Source organism: Megalops cyprinoides, chromosome 23, assembly GCF_013368585.1.
Source record: "Megalops cyprinoides isolate fMegCyp1 chromosome 23, fMegCyp1.pri, whole genome shotgun sequence".
Lineage (NCBI taxonomy): Eukaryota > Metazoa > Chordata > Actinopteri > Elopiformes > Megalopidae > Megalops > Megalops cyprinoides.
In genome coordinates, this window is record NC_050605.1 from 8,330,271 (window position 1) to 8,350,272 (window position 20,002).

The 20,002-nt window shown below is 43.1% G+C and overlaps 1 protein-coding gene and 1 non-coding gene across 3 annotated transcripts in view; one reads left to right on the top strand and one right to left on the bottom strand.

The window, feature by feature from the left end:
- The window catches only part of LOC118770124 (SH3 and multiple ankyrin repeat domains protein 3-like), a 289,110-nt gene that overhangs the window by 91,596 nt on the left and 177,512 nt on the right, over nucleotides 1-20,002 (top strand). For both annotated transcript variants that reach the window (XM_036517579.1, XM_036517580.1), the window contains exons 4-5: nucleotides 17,373-17,576; nucleotides 19,812-19,883. In XM_036517579.1, the coding sequence (XP_036373472.1) occupies nucleotides 17,373-17,576; nucleotides 19,812-19,883 (276 nt within the window). The remainder of the gene's footprint in view (nucleotides 1-17,372; nucleotides 17,577-19,811; nucleotides 19,884-20,002) is intronic.
- On the bottom strand, nucleotides 2,190-2,281 carry trnar-ucu. Its single transcript is given in 2 exon segments — nucleotides 2,190-2,225; nucleotides 2,245-2,281. It is a non-coding gene; the product is annotated as a tRNA-Arg (tRNA).

Here is a 20,002-nt window from a genome sequence, read left to right on the forward strand (position 1 = left end):
AGCAGAAGCTATCGAACACAGCAGCACGAGGGTGCTGTGTATTTCAATGGTAAGTATTTTTGTCTGATTCGCCATTAATATATGCTGTTAGACCTTTGGTGCTCACAAGCTCATGCAATTGTGGGGCCAAGGCTTATTGCCATATTTATCTCAGTTTGACAAGCTTGAGCCTTTTATGGGTGGACGTTAACAAACTCGCATCAGTTTTCCTGCAGGAAGGCACTAGAGAAATGGAACCACCCCACTGCCTTGCGTTAATACCCAGCTCTGTACATGCATGCTGTACGTGGCCTCAGTGCTGCAATTTGACAAACGGAGAGATTGTTCCAGAATTCAATAATCAGTCATGACTTGCACGGCTAGCAATCGGGTATGGCTTTCATGGCTAGCAAGATATTGGCTATTTATACAGTTGGACATTTACTGCAAGAAGACACTTAGTCATTTGTCCATGGTTACAAAAGTGGTGCCACAGCTGGGAACCGAACCCACAAACCCTGTGATTTAACCTTGAACCTCAGATCCTCTGTGTTAAGCTTACAGAATCAGTCTCCTAGCCTCAAGGCTGATTTCGGTCTGAACTGGGCTCCATGTGAGTCATGTCTAATTGCTAATTTATGAGGCAGGCCAATGCATGGGTGACAACGGAGGATTGACTATCCATCCATGTTGTAACTCCATGGGGAAAATTAAGACAGTCGCTGACTATTGGTGTCAAGGGAGTGTGATTGGTACAGCAGGAGAGTACATCAAACCCGCAACCTCCTCAAGGATCACAGCAAAACTTCTCAGTGGGAGACAGGAATCACCCACAGTGCTGAAGACACAGGTCTCTTGCACTGGGGAAACAGATCTGGCACATGTCGGGACTCCAAGAAGGGGGTGACATCACGGCCCGAAACAGCCTCACACTCATGCTGTGCTCTCCTGCAGGAACTCTGCCTCAGTCTCCACTGTAGACTTGGCAAGCTGACAAGCATGGCTCTCAGACCGTGAGCCTCCCCGTCAGGGGCGCTTTTACCCTGAGGCACGCGGTTTCAGGAACAGCAAGGGAACAGAGGCAGGCAGCTGAGATGCTCCAAAACACCATGGCCCTCACTGTAGTGCCCTGAGCTACAGCTCTAGTATATACCAGCAACAGTCTGCATTTTTGTGCTGGACATGGTGCTAAGTCTCACCTCATTCTTCACCTACTTCCTTTACAACATTCTATTACACTATTGTACTATTTTTGGCCAATTTGTACATATTTGATAAGAATTACATTTCTTATGCATGAAAGTCAGTTTTATAAAAATTAAAAAGGAAGTTGCACGTGTAAAGTCTGGGAATATTCTCCATAATATGGCCATCTTAGCATGTAGACATGCAAAATTAGTTGTACCAAGGTGACATCATAAACTCTGTGGTATTTTTTTTAATCCTGATGTCAGCACAGTGAAGTCAATGCTGCTAAATGTCAGTGAGCACAGACTACTGTAATATTAATTGTAACACTGCAAATGCTAGTGTAATGTGTACTAACACACCACATTGAAAACACTTGTGAACCAAACATTGTTGCACGTGTTGCCACATTGATTTAGCTTGTTGGTAGTGCTTTATCACTGATATATTATTTGCTAATTTGTATCTGTGCCCTTGTTCAGGTCGTGTATGCGATGTGCGCTATATATATCTTGCCATGACAGCCTCGGATGAGTAAATACTGATAATAAGCCTCAGTCTTAGCACATAAGCCATTATTCTTTTCACACATCTTTTGAGTCATGGGGAACTGCGTGTCTTGTCCTCTTCCTGTTTAACTGCTCTGTGACATTGTCTGTCATGCTGAAAATCACAGCCATCGGTTTTTCCTCCCGCTTTCATGAAATTGCCTTTCTGGAGTAAATGGCTGGATAATTTCCTCCTGTTACACCGTAATCGAGTCAGAAAAAAGTCATGATTTTTTCATTCACTTTTTGAGGCTGAGTTTAGTCTCGTAGGGCTATTTCTAATGGAGTTTTTGAGTAGCCTTTGTGGGGAACGTTTTTTTTTTTTTTTTGGGTGTAGTCTCTTGATAAATATATATTGTCAAAGGAAGCTAGAATGACGCCAGGCACGTGTCTTTTTAGTTATGTGTGATGCTTTGGCTCACTTTGTGTCCACGTGTACGGCTGTGACGTGAGCCGCTGTGTAATGTGAAAAGTTGACTCCGGTGGGACTCGAACCCACAACCTTTGAATCACCTCTCCAGTGCTTGGCTAGAAGTCCAATGCGCTATCCATTGTGCCACGGAGCCACCTCTGTGACTTGGTGTGGCCATGTGAGAAGCTGTGAATCGTTGTGGTCACATAAAAGGTTGTGACTTTTTGGGGTCGTATGTGAAGCTAAAGTTTGGGCTGTAGTCATGTTTAATACTGTCACTCCATTTGTGGTAATGTGTTAAGTGGTGCCACATTTTGTAATATGCTTGAGCCTGTGGCCTGTGTTGTAGTAAAAGCTGTAAAGCTGTCACTCACTTCATCCAAAAAGAGAGCAAGAGATGAATAATGTTATTTTTAATGCTATTTTGTAAACAGGGCCAAGGTGGGCATGTCCCCTTGTAATGAAAATAAGTATGACAAATGTAATGCAGACAATCATATCTATGCAAATTAATTTCATGTTTTTTTCTTTGTTTAAGATGGATTACATATGCTTTTTCATTTTTTGCCTTAATAGTTTCGCCAACTGTTGATGGAGAAAGAATGTCAAAATAAAGCAAAAGTACCATCACAAAAATAAAATGTAGACAAGGGGTATATTTATTTGGGGTGTTTATATGGAGTATAGTGATGCAACTCTTTATGGTAAAAGATGGATGACAACACCGCGTTAAACCAGTAGTGTTGTAAGTTGTATAGATGGCTGCATGGTGGTGTCTTTGTGGAAACAAAAAATTGTTATGCTGCATCCGAATGGGCCAACATTAATATAGATGTGAAAGGTAGCAATATTCACTGAAATTGTGTATGATTTATTGCACTAGTTAGCCTTCCTGATTCAGAAGGTCCTCCAGGTAAATGGTTAAATGTGTTCTCATTGATGTGAGGCTTGCTTTGACTGTAATGGATCGAATACCCAGCGTCCACACGGACACCTCTCCCAATGACATCATCACACACAAAAAAAAATTACCCAGAGTTTAGTACGCCACAAATGGGCTGTGAAATGTCTGGCAGGTTTTGAAAAGAAAGTTGATACTTAGAAGTGCTCCTCCAAGATCCTGTGATTAGGAGTCAAATGCATGCACCTGTTTATTCTCTTCATTTCCTGTCTGCACAATCTGGGCCTTGGACAGTATCCAACAACAGGGACAGGGATGCTGAAACTGTTTGAGTTTAATCCTGTCTTCTTGCCCTGTCTCCCTTATTATCCCTTACTCCCTTGTTTTTTAATTTTTATGTGGGTGAACTTCTATGGCTTGTGAAATGTTGCGGTCCAATTCTAAAGAATTAGATGCAAGTCACAGAGAACTCGTGCCGCTAAAAATTTTGTGGTATTATCAAGACCAAAAAAATTCTCAGGAGTTTCTCAGAGTATTATTTGTACATCTGGTGTAGAATAAACAGATTCTGTGTTTACACACATTGCAATGCAAATTGAACCTTTATCATTCTTATTACGCATTCTTTTTTGTTGTTGTTGTTCTTTTGATTCTGGGAAATTATTTAAAATTCTCAAGGCAAGAACTTGGAGATGAAAAAGAAGAATTTGAAAAGAAAGCTAAAGCAAGGTCCAAATAAAGCCCACACAATTAACGCTGACAGTTAACATCTGCACGCTTGATGAATGCATGGCTGGTAATCTTGTTACATGACCAGAATGTTTCCATAAGGCACCTATTGCACAAGCTTTTGCAGGCTTTTCATGTGGAGCACATGAAAGGGCCCCATGCAGGTCCACCTGGTTGTGTTTCACTGCACGGTGTGACAAGCGGGGAATTTTTGCCATCAGAGAGACTTCTGTGCGGAAGAAAAAAACGGTGTCTGTTTTTATCCGAGTTTTCTGCAAATATGTTCCGTTTCGGGGAAATCTGACACACCCGATAGCCTCTAAGATGAACGATTCTGTTTCCCGCACGGAGAGGCGTCTTGTCACAATGGAGCGGCTCGTCTGCATGAAGATGAAGGATCCTTAGCCGGTGCCAAAGAGGCGAGCAAAATGTTGCATGAAATGAGTTTTCCGGGACCGGGAGAGGGAGGTGGAGGTTGTGGCAGAGCAGAGTATCAGGTGAAAGGAGGGCTGTGATTGGAGCACCATTAGCGCCTCCCTCAGGATGTAAAGAGAAGCCCCTCAACCTGATTTTCCACTTCACCAAACACAGCAAAAGTGCCTACATCCCAATTTTGTCCTTATGGATGAGGGTTTCATGCCATTTGATTGGCCATGATAAACCCAGCAAGGTGGAAACGGGTTACATTGTCAAATCTTTTACTGTTGCAAGCAGGGTGCATATTGGGAAGAACCTGGTGGTGGCAAAAAACTGACATGCTGATGCTTAGTAACCTTGAAATGCCTCTTTCCTGTAGACTGTGTAAGTCTCTCCAAATAGAGAATTTTCACTTCAGCACATGGTCACCTGCCTACAGATATTTGCTATTCATGATCCACAAATGAATTGTTTGGTTGTAAGAAGAATCATAACTAAGAGAGTGCAGCTGCCTGAGCCTGCAATGAGCAATGCATAAGCTTAGGTTGAGTAAGTGAGGTAGGCTGAGGAGTCCATACACTACAAGCAGAACTACGCAAGAGTTTGGAAGCGGATTTACAGTGTATAGAGATAAGCCTGGAAATGGCTTTTGAGAAAAGGTTTTGAGAAAAGGTTTTGAGAAGACAGTCATTATTAATATTGGCTCTTGTAACGGCACAACACACAGCATGGGGACTAAACCAATTACATCTCAATTCTACCTCAACAGCAAAGAGATGAAAGCTTCACTACGAATCTTTCCTCTGTATCACATTTTGATATATAAATGCATTGATTCATTAAGTCAGGAAGCCAGAACATTCCTCTGTAAGGATTGCTCTGCACACAAGTAATGCTCTTGGCATTTTAATGTTTTGGCAGAATGCTGGATGAGGTCATGCATCACTGTCTTTTAGCTTTGTATATAACATCAACATAGAAACAACTAACTAGAGGAAGCAGGGTCAATTACCAGACAATTTTTGATTGCTGTAATGTCCTCTTTTTGTCCCTCATGACTGGGTGACTGTGTTGCTAATGATTGAGGGAATTAGGCTTGTTATTAGCAGACTGGTTTTGTAACCCACTGCCGTTATAACCTTGGGTTCTTGGGTTACATATCTGACTATTGAGTAAGACAGTAAATAAAACAGGCAGTGAATATCCAGCTGTTGAAGCAGATATCTAAAATGTAAGCAACAGTTTGTAACTCTCCCCAGATAAGCATGTCTATTAAACAAAGGCTAAATTAGGCTGTTTAATGTAAAATTAATGCAAATAATGATACTGATATGAGTGCTCTATTAGATTTTTAAATCAAATGACCAAAATTCATTGCTTTATCTCGCTTGATTTGTCTTCTATGTAATAATGAATGTAATGTTGATATGAATCTTTTTCAGCACATATGATGAGAGGGGGAGAGAGAGAGAGCTTCAGACTGTACACAGTGCAGTTCATTTGCGTGCATTTCTCATCTTTTAACAGCACTGCATGTTTATTCTTCTGAATGAAGAATCCTACGCAAACGTGATCAATTATTCACCAGCTGACGAGAACTTCAGAGACAGGACGGCGTGTGATGGGCCATGCTGGAAAGAGATGGTGTGCGAGTGAGCTGGCTTTGAGCTAGACAGAGCTCTCCCCATGCTAATCTACCATGCCTTGCATCACGTTGTACTGTAATGTGGCTGAATTCGGCCTTTTAATGGTTCCTACTGGGTCCAATGCACGTGGTTTCTCAGGGATGAGCATACAGCATGGGCACGTGACTCAAATGCAAATGCTCAGACACAGAAATGATCTCTTATGCTTTTTGCCCTTTTTCATATTCCATCTACCTGCACACTGCCACACCATGGATAGACTCATCAACAGAATAGTGCACCACCCTGATGCAATGTCAGGGACCTGCAGTCATTAAAGATAAAAATCAGGACTGATTGAAACGAAATGACCAGCAGTGAACTATGGAAGGAAGACATAAATACACAGCATATGATACAGCTGCATCAAATATAAAACACAGATGGTTCACACATGTGATGTATTTATATATAATTCATCTTATGTACACACACACACACACACACACAATTAAAATTACAGATGAAATTAAAAAATTGAAATACAGGATACAAGTAATAAAACCAGAGCAGAGGGGATTGTAGCTAAAATCAAAGTTTCACCAATGTATGTATTTATAAAAAGGAAAAAAATTCTGGTCTCTGCAAGCTATTTTCCAGGGTGTTTGGGAGCACTGAGGCCAGACAAGAGGATCTTTCAATCCAGACTCTTCACTCTATCTTCAGAGAGGAGTGCGCTAATGGAAACCTGTGGGGTAATCAGAGAAATTGCTGAGTAGCTGCTATTAGAGTTTTGTGTGATTGTGTAATTATGACAGCTTGAATGTGCCTGCTAAAACCAGAAAATGAACATATTTGCCACATGCACCACTTATTCTACAAACAAATAATTCTGGAACTAAATTCAAAGCTGCCCGATGTTTTTTTTCATCCTCATATTAAGTAATCAATTAAGCAATTCACCTATTTGGTGACATTGTGGTTGACAGTTGGTTACGGATATGGTAATTACATAAGTACTGTAAAATACTGTATGGCCTACAATACACATATTGCGCCTTGTAATAATGTAAAAGGTTAGGGCTCATTTAGTGGTGTGTTGAACTGAATACTGAGCACAGTCTTAGGAGCAGAGATGTGGTTCAGGTTAGAGTCAGGCTTAGGGGTAGATTCGAGCTATTTGGATAACCTGTGCAATTACATAAGCTCCAAGCTCTCATTCCACTTCCAATGAATCACTAAGATGTGAAGACAGCATAGTTACACATGAGTTACTAGTTAAGTAATTACAATATGTATATACATGTAATTAATACTTTATATGTGTATTTTCTGTAAGCCAACATTGCTGTTTTAGTAGTGTAAACTCCAGTAAGTGCAGAATGACTCTGTCAACTGCACTTGAGCTTTAGACCCAGGGACTTGAGGAGGGCAAAGTGTTCATGATGGTGTATATTAGTCTTGAGTGATTAGTCATTTCATGGTGTCATAGTTTCCTGTCATGCCTCTGGTGAACCATGTCAGTCTCTCATTAAGGAAAAGTAGCCACAACGGATTGGCAGTCTCAATCGTGCGGGTGATGTCACAGCAGATTATACTTCTGTCACCCCAAATGCCAGGCGATCTAGTGCAGTCAAGTGGAGCCTCACTTCAACTGGATAGTCAGTGTGTAAGGGGATCTGAAAAACCACAATGACAATGGTCAAATATCAAAATCTTTCATTTTGCTCATGGAGACCTTGGTCCTAAACAGAAATGTAATTTTGCTGAAGTGAAGGAAGAGACCCAATGTTGACCGTCGTTTTTAATTCCTTTGTGTTTTTAAAACGATGTATTGGTGGATAAAAATGAAGCAACATTACAGGCTTTGGATCTCAGTTCTTTTTTATCGAAGTATAATTGTGCTATTGATAATACATTTAGATGTGTCTTAAGGAGCTCTCCATGTGCCGACAGGCCAGGGTTCTGAGGTTAAATCTGTCTTCTAGGCTAATGAAAGTGAGTATCATCTGTTGTTCACCTCCTGCCAAAAGCAAAGCAGTGGTGAAGCTGGTTTTCACACTACTGTTGTCTAAGCCAAAATTACGGAGCTTTGGTCAAAGTAAACAGGGGGCAGTCTGCTGTTGTAATGGAGGTTGCTCGCCACCTCTGATAAGATGAGTTATTTCCTAAGAGAGAGAGGGAGGTCTCCAGCATGCTCCAAAGACAGCACTTTATTTTCCCTCTGTGAAAATAAAGTGGAGGGTACCTGGGCCCCTGGGTATTGGACTCGCCACAGATTCAAGTTGTGGCCTCTGAAGACAAAAGGGCACTTTGCACAGAGGAAAACAAATTTCTGTCAGTTGGTTCGAAAGGCAAAAGTCACCCAAGGTTCCTGTTTGAGAAAGCAAGCCAGCTGGCACAGGAGCAAAACCTGTTTACTAACACAGTTCCCTCTCTGTCCTGGAAACCCAGGAAAACTGACGGCTTGAACAAGGTGAGCACTGTTAAATCAAGTCTGTAAGTACCATCGACTAGGTGCGTTCAACCAGTAATTTTTCCTGAGGCTGATTTTATTATTCTCACATCCTTCCAGGGATGTTTAAAGTTGAAATTTCAAAATCCTACTGTTATATAAATGAAAAAACACACTATTACCTAAGGTGCACTTTAAACATCAGTTTCAATCCTGACAACCAGCCCTCAGTGTTTAGTGTCAGGCATGTTTAGTAAAATGTTTAAAGCCTATCCATTAGTAGTAAACAGGGGTTTCTCCACGACTGTCTTCCCCTCTCCTGCCGCCAGTCCTCACTCTGTGATTTATTAAACTGCCAGGCGGCTGCTATCAGTGAACTTTTTTTTTTTTTTTTACTCTCAACATTGTCACGGCAGGATCATGAATTAATGGGCTTCTCAAGGGTTTTGACGTGCACCGAAGTCTTTCGGAAGGGATTGGGATTGGGAAGGGATCTGTTGAAAGTCACACGTGGAATGAACTGCCTTCATGCAGCTTTAAGTGGACTTTAAGTCGGCGGGTGTTTATGGCCGCTGTCGTGCTGGGCAGTCGGTGGGGTGATTACAGAGTGTTTAACAGCCCTCGGATACAGGATGTCCAGACTGCCCACATTGGTTTCACAACAGCAGTGAATGAATATGAAAAGAGGTGAAAGAGTTCTCTGCAATAGAAACAGCCTGTTTCTAGTCTCTCTCACTGTGTTTGCTCAGACATGCAGTGATTGACTCGGGTTCTGGAGAGATCCTGTGTTTCTAGAGCTTGGTCCACAACTTTGTATGTACACATGGGAGTGGGAGTGTCTGTGTGAATCTTCAGTGGTAACCTCGTGTCCATGGTTATGGCTTCACAGTGTTAACAGTGGTAGTTTCAATCTCACTTTCATACTCCTGTGTGTGTGTGTGTGTGTCTGTGTGTTTTATTTTGGTGCATCTCTGCAGTTTGTAGAAGTTTAAAGTTTGTTACTGCTCGGTATTAACTACAGTAGTAAGGGAGGAGTATTTTTGTTCTTCTTTATGCCCCATGGATAGCTTTCTTGTGACATGTGACATTTATACAGCAGAATATTTTACTAATGTACTATAGGTCACAAGCTGTCCATAAGGGTTCATTGACACTGCCCCACTTTGGACATTGTGACGGAGTGCCGTCACTACGGTTGAGTATGCGCTCTGACTGCCATACCAACGAGCCTGGCTCTTTGGCGTCGTGGTCAAAGTGGCATGGTTGGTACCCCGTAGACCCGGGTTTGAGGCTGGGTGGGGTGACTGCTCTCGCCCTTCGCTACAAATGGCGTCAGAGTGGGATGGCTTGCCGCGAGGCCATCGGAGGCATGCCCGGTGTGTGAGCTGTACGAGGGACCCCCAGTTTCGGTTGACCCTGATGTGTGAGGGATCCCAGAGATGTGTGAAGCACAGGTGAGTGGGGCACCCTGGGATGGGAGAAGTATGGCAAAGGAATGCGTTAGGGATGCCTTGGTGCGTGAAGCGCATGGGCGTGCTTCCTGAAGGGGAGGGTAGTGTGACAGAGTACCATCACTACGGTTGAGTATGCACTCTGACTGCCATACCAGCAAGCCTGGCTCTTTGGCGTTGCGGTCAAAGTGGCATGGTTGGTACCCCGTAGACCCGGGTTCAAGGCCGGGTGGGGTGACTGCTCTTGCCCTTTGCTACAGACATGAACCTGAAACATTCTGATGGAGTTTAGTGTCAGTTCCGTATTGGTCCAGTTCCCCAATCACTGTGGCATTTTGTCCTCGCTGGTCCCCATGCTGATAAGTCGCTTGTGATGCAATTGCTCATAAAGATCACTGGTAAAGCTTTTTTAAGGAGTCAGAAGTTAGATTTATTCATTTTCCTTGAACCTCCAGCAGATGAATTTTCTTCCGTGTCATAAAATAAACTTTAAATATTAGTTCTGGGACTGCAGGCCTTCGCTTGTGAAAGGACCAGACACCGTTCAGATTGTCACCTCATAATAAAACAGTACAGCTGGTAAACGAACTGTCTGTGGCAATAGCGAGTCATGCCTTCATAATAATCCTGATGGCGGTCGTAAAACAGAGGAAGCCGTCGCATGCGAATAAGCCCTGGTGAATGGTCTTTCGCTCTCTCTCTCTCATTGCCAGGCCAAGGGATGGACCCAAACCACTGCACCACTCCTACCACCTCTGCATTTTACGAACCAAACAAAAGCCCTTTATCATCCGGAAAGGCCGGGGAATAATTGCGCGCTCGGGCCCGTTCGACGAAAGCTACCCGATATCCAGCGTGCACCTCCAGCCCTCTGCTGATCAAGCACTTTCTTTCCTTTGATTTAATAAGCGGGTTCCAGCAGGGACTTTTTGGCAATTGTTCAGCATGCCCTCAGTGCAGATTCCCCCGGAGCCGGAGGAAGACAAAGCGAATCCCAATATTATCCTCTGAAGATAAAGCTGTAGCTATTGTGCAACAGCTCATTGTTTGGCAGTTGAGATGCCGGGTCTTGATAAAAAAAATAAATAAAAAATAAACTCCATCGATGCGGACTCTTGTGCTCCTTTCATCTGGCTCACAAAGTCTGTATGAATGCAAACAAACACCCCTTCTTATGTATCTTGTATTCAGAGTGGCCAGTTCCTGCAGTTTACTGGAGGGATGGGAGTGTGGCTTTGTGGCAAGTAGTTATGAACTGGGCATGTAACCAGAAAGTTGCAGATTCAAATCCCACATGGGGTGTTGCTGTTGTACCCTTGAGCAAGGTAAATACACACAGAACTCCTTCAGTACGTGTCCAGCTGTATAAGTGGATAATAAATCTAATCTAAAAATATCGGGTATCGAAGCTGCGACTGTTAAGCGAATGAACTCAGACGGGGGGTGATGGCGTCCATGCCTGGTAATGAGTGCAGAAGAGAATCGGGTCGCCTTGGACGGCAGGTGCCTCAGCCCTCTGGTGCGGTTACCTTTGGCAGGGCCAAGGCAGAGTGCCACATTTCGGGAGTAAGCACTTCTCGCCATCTGTCCAGGGAGCCACCGCTGTACGGTGCCGGTGCAGATTTTATTTACACTGGTCAGAGGCTGCATCCTCCACTGCATGTCTATGACCACAAAGGAACCACCTTTGATGTCATCAATACCCTCTTTTGACCTTTTCTGTAAATCAATTGCTCCCTCCTGGGCTGTTGGATTCATAAGCTGTTGTCTGGCCCTTTTGCTGTGATCCACCCACCCTCACGGTGCTGTTCTGAGTTCTGAACCCGCCAGTTTCGGATTGGCAGATTTGTCTGACACTCTGATTGGACCAAAGTGACGCTTGGAATGGATTTTCACTTCACTCTCACCCACTCATCTACCTTTAAACATGAATGCGGGGATTGAAATTCCACGCATGTATGTCAGAAATACTGCTTAGTAGTCTTTCTGTGGCTGCTGAAAAGATGCACAGACTGGATTGATCCATTGTCATGCCATACACACATGCACGTACACACACGCAGACCTTGCTAAAAGCCTGCAGGTAGGCTTTTGATTGATGCCATCCTATTCAGGACATCCATTTCAATACCAAATGGCTGCCTTCAGAAAGCCGAGATGGCCTCTGAGGAGTCTTAAATGTAAACTGCTGCTGCATGTCAGTCATACCAACCATAAATTACAGCTCGTTTAACAGCTGCCTTTTATAACTCCATCTCCCTATCACTTCCGTCCTTATCTGCGAGACATTAGTGATGGCTCCCATTGTGCCGGACGCGGTGAGGAGCTCTCAGGCTGTGTAAAGGACAGCCCTCTCTTCCTGTTTTGTTTCTCATTACTCAGGCCGATTGAACGCGGAGAGTGTTTTTCAAAGTGGTTCAGGCCTGTTTAATGAAAGGGGGAACAGAGAAACAGGGAAGGAGGCGGGGGGTGGGGGTTGGGGGGTTGGGAGGTTGGGGGGAGTGGGAAGAGAGAGATAAAAGTAGTGAGAGGAGCTCTGAAATTCTGTCAGCAAGCCGTCAGCCCTGTCTGGCTGCTTCATGAAACTCTCTGCGGCATAGCGACACATGACCCGCTTTAAAGTTCACTCTGTAAAGTCCAGCATAACGGGGATGTTTTCGGTCTGTTGGGCGCCGAGGTAGCTCAGTGAATTTGGCCCCCTTTCTGTCTGTGTGGCACTCTGTGGCCCCAACTCTCTTCCTTGGTCGCCTGCCCAGGGCCCCAGAAACAGCATCTGACCAGAGGTGTCCTGTCTGGGGGCATGGTTATAAGTTCTACTCTGTTGTAAAAGTTGTGGATGCCCCTACCCCCACCCCCACCTGACATCTCAGAGTGAGTGCAGATTTAACTGTGACGAGGCATTTGGTGCTCTAGCCAGGACTATTCCGCAGGGCAGCGCAATCTTTCCACCTGATTGTTGCCAATGCTCGTTTCTTTGCAAGAAGGCAGAATACTGGAATCTGTGTGAGAGTGAGTGAAATATTACTGAACTGTGTAATGTATAACTACCTGATGGTAGTACATTAAATGTAGCGAATACATAATGGCATCTCTTCGATTAAAGTAGCATGAGGTAAAAGATCAATGTCTGAGTATTACCAGATATTTCACAATACTGTATACAAACAAATATAGAGGGTAAAACATTTCTGTAGTCACCTAAGAGCCCAGTAGCTGGGCTCTTAGGAATCTTAAGGATTTGTTCTATTTTGTTCATAGCTGCGAAAGCCAGCAAGTGAAGTTTCAAAAAGCCAAACACCATCATACCAGTAATGTAGAATTAATGACCAGGGTTCACTTTTGATTGCTTTGGGACATGTCTCTGTATAAATTTGGTATATTATTGTACATTGCGGTGTTCTTCACACTGCATTGTGTACTACCTGTGTACTATTCTCCTGTGCAGGATGGAAGACTGTATTCTGTACACATGAGGGCAGTCATTAAACCTGATTGCCCAAATTAGATCCTACCAACAATACCTTAAGGAGAAAGGACCTAATTTACTCCTACAGGCATACAGGTGTACACACGAACAAACACACACATACTCACCACACATACATGTGCGCACATAAGGAAATACACATACACACAGAGGTGCACTCATAGACACACATAAATGCACACACACACAAACAAAAAAAACATACACACTAACACATTCGGCTGTAGTGAAGATGAATCATTGCGCTGCAACACAACGGAGCTATTTCAAATGACCCTGACTGCTGTGGGAATCTATTTAATGAGCTTTTCCAAATGAGCATAAATCAAGCTCCTTTGTAATTGCTCTGGCCGTGGTAGGTTGTTGCTTTCATCGAACATGGCAAAGATTAGACTGGGTACTGTGACCAGCCTGAGCACAAGAATATTGCAAAACAGACTGGCCTGCTACTGTACGTTTCAGGTTCTTAAATTAGGCAAGCACAGGCTAATTTGTCATGCGAGCTGCTGTTCCTCTTCAGCGACAAGAAATGTCACCACACTGCAGATTTGATCCTGCAAAAGTTAACGAGCCACCGAAATTGAAAAAGAGAAAACAAAAGCCAACACGTGGCCGTCTGCTGCCAAAGGAATCTTAGTCTTGTCATCAGGTATGGCGACAAAGCCTTCTTACAACTGGATTGGCCTTTTGTGACATGCCATTAGGTGCCAAGGCCTGCGTGTGTGTCTGTGTTTGTCTGTGTGTGCATATGCATGTTCATGTGTGTGCGTGTCCCTGTGTGCATGTCCGTCTGTGTGTGCATGTCCGTGTGTGTGCTTGTATCCATATGTGTGCTTGTGTCTTTGTATGTGTCTGTGTGAGTGTTTGTGTGTGTGTGCGTGTGTGTCCGTATGCGTGTGTGTGTGTCCGTCTGTCCGTACGTCCATGTACTGTACATGTGTGTGTGGCCATGTGTGTCCGTGTGTGTCCATGTACTGTGCATGTGTGTGTGTTTGTGTGTGTGTGTGGCCATGTGTGTCCGTGTGTGTGTGCGTGCGTGTGTGGCCATGTGTGTCCGTGTGCGTGCCTGTGTGTGTGAGAGAGATTGAGCATGGCTGTCACGCTGCGGGGACGTGGCCCTCCGCTTGCTCCCATTCTGTTGTCTGACGTGATTAATATTTGCTCTAGCCTGGGCCCGGCAATGAGCTCCTTCCTCAGCCACGCCGTCTGGAGCCAACACGCCGCTCCGTAATTGAGCCGTATTTCACATTTTTATGAATGTGACTCGATGCCGCTGAGCTCACAGGAAAAGGGGCCTGTGCAGATGAGTGTCTACTAACGGAGTCACAGAGGAGAGGAATGCTGGGGCAGACAACCATTACAGCCCCCCCACCCCGAAAACTAAAAGGAGCACCTGACAATGGCCTGTCAGTGTTAATGAGTTCTGCAATAGGCCTTCTGTGATGTATAATTGTGATACCTGCAACATCTGTAACAGGCCTTTTGTGATCTATAACTATAATACCTGCAACATCTGTAATTGGCCTTCTGCTCCTCTGCTTGGCAGACCCTCACCTGGGTAAACACAATGCTCAGATAATTAGACGCGCTTATTTCATAACTCCATCCAACTCTAGTGACAGAGACAACAGTTGGACTGCAAAAGATGAATGAGAAGCTCTAAAATGTGAATGGGGAAAAAAACACTGTTGTACATATTATAATAGTGTATGATACATGACAATTTATTCTTGAAGCTGACTATGGCTGTTGCACTCCCACACCCCCTTGAAAGGAAGAGGTACTGTATGTCTTCTGTGGCAGTGTCTCTCTTGCCAGTGAATCCATAGTCGTTACCTTAGCATATTGTTAATTCTTTATGTGGTCTTGCTCTAGTGTGGTGTCCATCTTTTTGCTGTTGTGAGGTGAAGACTTCCCTTGTCAGCTGGGATGTACGAAAGTGTTGCTGCCAAAGATGCCTAAAAAAGCAAAATGGGCAGCCACCAGCACATTTTTTATATCACCTGTCAAAACAGTGTCTGACAATTATAAAATGGAAAGTGCTTGTTTGTCATTTAGAGTGTTTTTAATATTTTTGTATCATCATACACACATTTCAAAGAGTGGCAGTGTGGTGGTTCAGATAGTTGATTTCCATCCAGGGAGGTTGCAAGGTGGAACACTTGGCTTACCACTTGCCAATCTGTGCAAGGAGTGAGGTACTTATTCTGATTTGTTGGACTACTGTATGTAAGTGCGTGCTACATAAAATGAAAGATATGAGAGTCCACCTCGGCAAGGGCATCAGGTAAGCATATACGTATGTGCGTCATTTTGAAATGTGTTCAGTAGACGTTTGCCCATATGATCGACCATCCTCAGTGTAAGGCTATAAGAACTGAATATGGAGGCAGAGTAATGCTGCAGGCAACCCCCAGCAGTCACGATCTGAATGACAGTGCCCTTATGCCATTCAGCAAAATCACTCAGGGGCCATCCCACTGTTGAAATATATACCCATCCTAGTGCCAGCACCCCTTGGACTTACCTTGAGCCAACTGCAGGCCACAGAATTGCTTTGCTCCTCTTTATTGTCTTAAAAAATCCTTTTTGCGTTCGACAAGTCACTCATACCGTAAAAAAGCATCTTCGGTGGTGAAAGGACTTGATTAACGGAAACGCTCGTAAATGTTTTTATGGGCTGTCCCTGTAACACAGAACAGCAGGTGTTACACAGGCTGTCATACAGATGGTATTTATGGTGTTTAGATGTCGAGCTAAAATTCAAAATATCAGCAATCAACATACTGATTTTGCTCTAAAAATAATGAAATACTGAATGAATGAATACTTTTTGGTATTAGATTAGGGAGAAACTGCAATCTGATGGAAATCCAGTCCTGTGCTTGCCTGCCTAGTATGAATGATGTCTTTTTTTCTTAGTTGAAAATTTTGCCTTTGAAGACATGCCCTTTGGTGTGTTCTTTGAAGGACACCTTTATGGGAAATATTATTATATATTATATGGTATTATGATTAGCAATATTATGAATAATATGGCAAATATTACCAGGGTGTTATTATTCTATTGCTTTGTTTGTTGGGCTTTGAACTTTTAAAACTAATCAAAATCCTGTTATCTCCTTGACATACAATGACATACAATCAATTCAGACACCCAGTTAATTTTGAATGGGAATTAGTTGTGGTGAAAGTTTCACTGCAAGAATAGCCGAATAAAAAAGGGATTTTTCCTTAAGATTAAATGAATTTCTGAAACAGTCCATAATTAAACGTATCGATAAAAAGCATGAAAGTCTCACAGAGGGGAATTCCAGAAGGATCTTGCTTTTAAGTTTTTTTTTTTTTTTTTTTTTTTTTTAGCTTTCTTGTGAGCTGGCCAGCTTCTTCGAACAAACTCCCGGGCGTAAATCCCTCCTTAATTTTCTTTCTTTTTTTGCATTCTGTCCTCTGTTCCTTCTTTTATACCGCTGAGAGAGTTCTTTCAAAGCCTCATTTGATGCGGCGCTGGTAGGGAGGTTACAATTTAATGACAGTTTCAGAAAAGGCAAAAACCAAGACCTGTGTCCGTATTTACAATGAGCTATTGTCACTGGAGGACAGCTCGGCTGAATCCAGTGTTCATGGTGAATTTATGCAACAAAAGGGATAGAGACGCCTGTTGTAACACAAGCCCCACGATGTGGCTGTTGTGTGGAAGTGCCATACAGAGGAAGATGCAGATATCCACCCTGCTGGTGAACAGACCTGCAGGACCACACAGTGTAAATTCACAAGTGCGTGTAAACGCATGAGGGTAGCTCACAAAGGCTTTGTGTGCTGTTGGCCTGGCTGGGGTGAAATCTCGCACGTTATTTTCGATGTTTGAAAGTTCACCGAGGTGTTTTTTTTTTATGACAGAAAATAATCCCTTTGAATGAAATCCCTGCTTGAATTTTCCATGCAATTTAAAACCAGGCTTGTAAAAGGTGTGAACTGCTTATTTAAATATCTGATTTTAATTTTAAATGCTAATTATAATGTCAGCTACTGATGAATACTGTTTGCCTAACGTTAATGGGAGTTAATGAGCTCACTTAATGATTTCAATGATTTTCATGTAATCCCACATTAGTTGCTTGACATGGGTGACCCTGATGGTCTCTCTCTCTCTCTCTCTCTCTCTCTCTCTCTCTCTCAGAAATGCATGAAGTTCAACATAGATGCCCCCATCTGGTCCTCCAAGCAGCGCATCTTATGTACTCTGAATCAGAGCCTGAAGGATGTGTTGAACTATGGCCTCTTCCAGCCCGCCTACAATGGAAAAGCCGGGAAGTTTTTGGACGAGGAGCGACTGCTAAAGGACTACCCCCTTCCTGCCATTGCCCCTGTCCCATACCTAGAGGTAAGACTCACCCACTTCTGTCATCTTTGAGTGGGGCGAGGGGGCGTCATCAAAAGGGTTGTTACCATGTGACAAATGTGGCAGGCTTGATGTTGATTGATGGCATTGGGGAAAAGCAAAGGCACCATACTCCTCTGAATCCCAGCAACCGCTGCCAGTGTTGCAGAAAATGATTGCTTGAGCTCATTAGAGTACGGGATATCCCTCTCTGCATCTGAATCCGACCAAAATTACTATTGCCTGTGCTGGTAATCTTAACTCCAGCCTCAGTTCTCTTGCATCTGTCTCAGATTGCTGCAGAACTGCATACTAAGCTGTATATTTAAATTTACTTCCAATTAACCCGTCATTCAGAATAATGGAACTATGCTACTGGTATGTTAGTCCAGCTTTATGGTCTGGAATCCTGAACAGCTGACGGTTTCGGTGGGAATTGATATCATATCAATCAATCAGCCAGCCAGCCTCCAAGCGATGGAAGCTGTCACTGACCTGAGGTCACCTCTGGGCATGTGACACCAGGGAGAGACAAGACCCGTGCTACCAACTATTGCACCTCTGCTCCTGTGACCACATAGTCAAATATATTACTTTTATTTTTATTTTTATTTTATTTTATATTTATTCGTCTCTACTCTCTTTTCCTCATAAGAATATGTGCACCACCCTGGCTGCTATGCCATTGATTTGACTGGGGGAAATAGGTGTATAATTATCATGAGTTGTTATTGATTTGCTCAGCCAATATCCAGAGCAGCTTAAAGAGCTCACAGCTCATCCTATTACACAAATTAATATCTGCTGTGATTTGCATTAAGTACCTTAGCACCATCAGTGCACAAGCAATTTGAACCTGCAACCTTTTGGTTTTAAATCCAGTTTTGTAAGGTCTACTGAACAAAATCACTCCACTCCACCTTGTCCTCCCTGTCCTTTGCTCTTTTCAAAAAGCATGTGTGCTTTTCAAAAAGCATGTGTGCAAAAGCATATCATTTATGTGTTTATTAAGGCTAGGAATTGCTCATGCATCAAAGAACCAGACAACACAGTCTCATGATTACTGTCCTGTTGTGCTATATTGCTATAAGCCCACTTTTTTTCACATGCAAGTCCAAAACATTTCTACCATGTGTGTTTTAACAAACACAAAAAAAAAAAAACAGAAAAAACATAATCGTGACCATTGTCCAATCAATTAAACCCAGAAGTTTAATTGAAAGTGAACAAACTGCAAAAAGTTGTGAACTTCAAACAAGAGTGCTATAGCTATATCCTGCTCTAACAGAGCTTTCCAGCATAGCAGACTGCTAGTGCACTGTTCTGTGTAATTGTGTATGGTGTAATCAACAGTGCAATTTTGATGCCTGTCTCTCATGATCAAAGGCCTCGAAGGGGAAAGAACCATCGCATAATCTGAGCATTAGTGGACTTTCAGTTGCCCCAGCCCAGTGCTTGGTAGTGTTTCTCTAGGGCAAATTTGCACCCCAGTAGCTTTTTGCAAGTCTAGCGCCATAAGGCTAAAGGTTGAGAGCTTAGCTTGTTTCTTTTACATATCCTTCATATAAACTGCTAATGTTTATGATTGTTTTGAACTCTGAACAATATTTAATGGGCTGTTTGGGGGGTAGTTGAATCCTCATCAACCCATTAAACTGCCTGGTGGTATTTAGGTGTTTGGGAATGTATTGGGAGAATGTGCATGGTGGTGAGGCTTGGAGCTGACCCCCTCCACAGGATCAATAAATCCCGCACATGGCTCTGTTTCAGCTGGAACGAGAGAAAGCTTGGACCATGTCCACATCGCTACTTTATGCTTTTAATCGATTCTCACTTTTAATACATGCATGCTAACAAATGTCCATTTTTTATTTTTTTTTATTTTTTACCAAGACTACCATTTTTGACTGGGTTTTCTCCTTTTCAAAACTGTAATGGCTTCCAGGAAATTCTTGTGAAAACAATGAGAGTGAAACATGTGGTCATGAACAGACGTTTAGGATTGGTCTATGGCAAAAAAAAACCAAATGAAGGTGTCTGATTGGAATTTTTTTTTTATCCTTTAGGGCCAATGGTGTGTGCTTGCTAGATCCAACTAAACATTTTCCCAGGGATATATTTTCAAATGTTTGTATATGTGTATGTGTGTGCATGTTTAGCTGGATATTTACCCAAAAGTCTTGCCCCAAACTGAACATGTGGGATCTGATGTATTCTGTTTTTCTGCTCTCTCCGCAGTTCCGTTACAAGAGACGTGTGTACACGCAGGCTTATGTGGAAGACAAGCAGCTGGCCAAGCTCCACACCAAGGTAAGATTACAGGTTTTTAAGCACTGTGGTTCCATTGAAACACTGAGAAATCTACAGTGTGACAAAGCATAGTATCATGCTTTTATTTCCTACTATGAATTTATGAGCGGCTGCCTTCT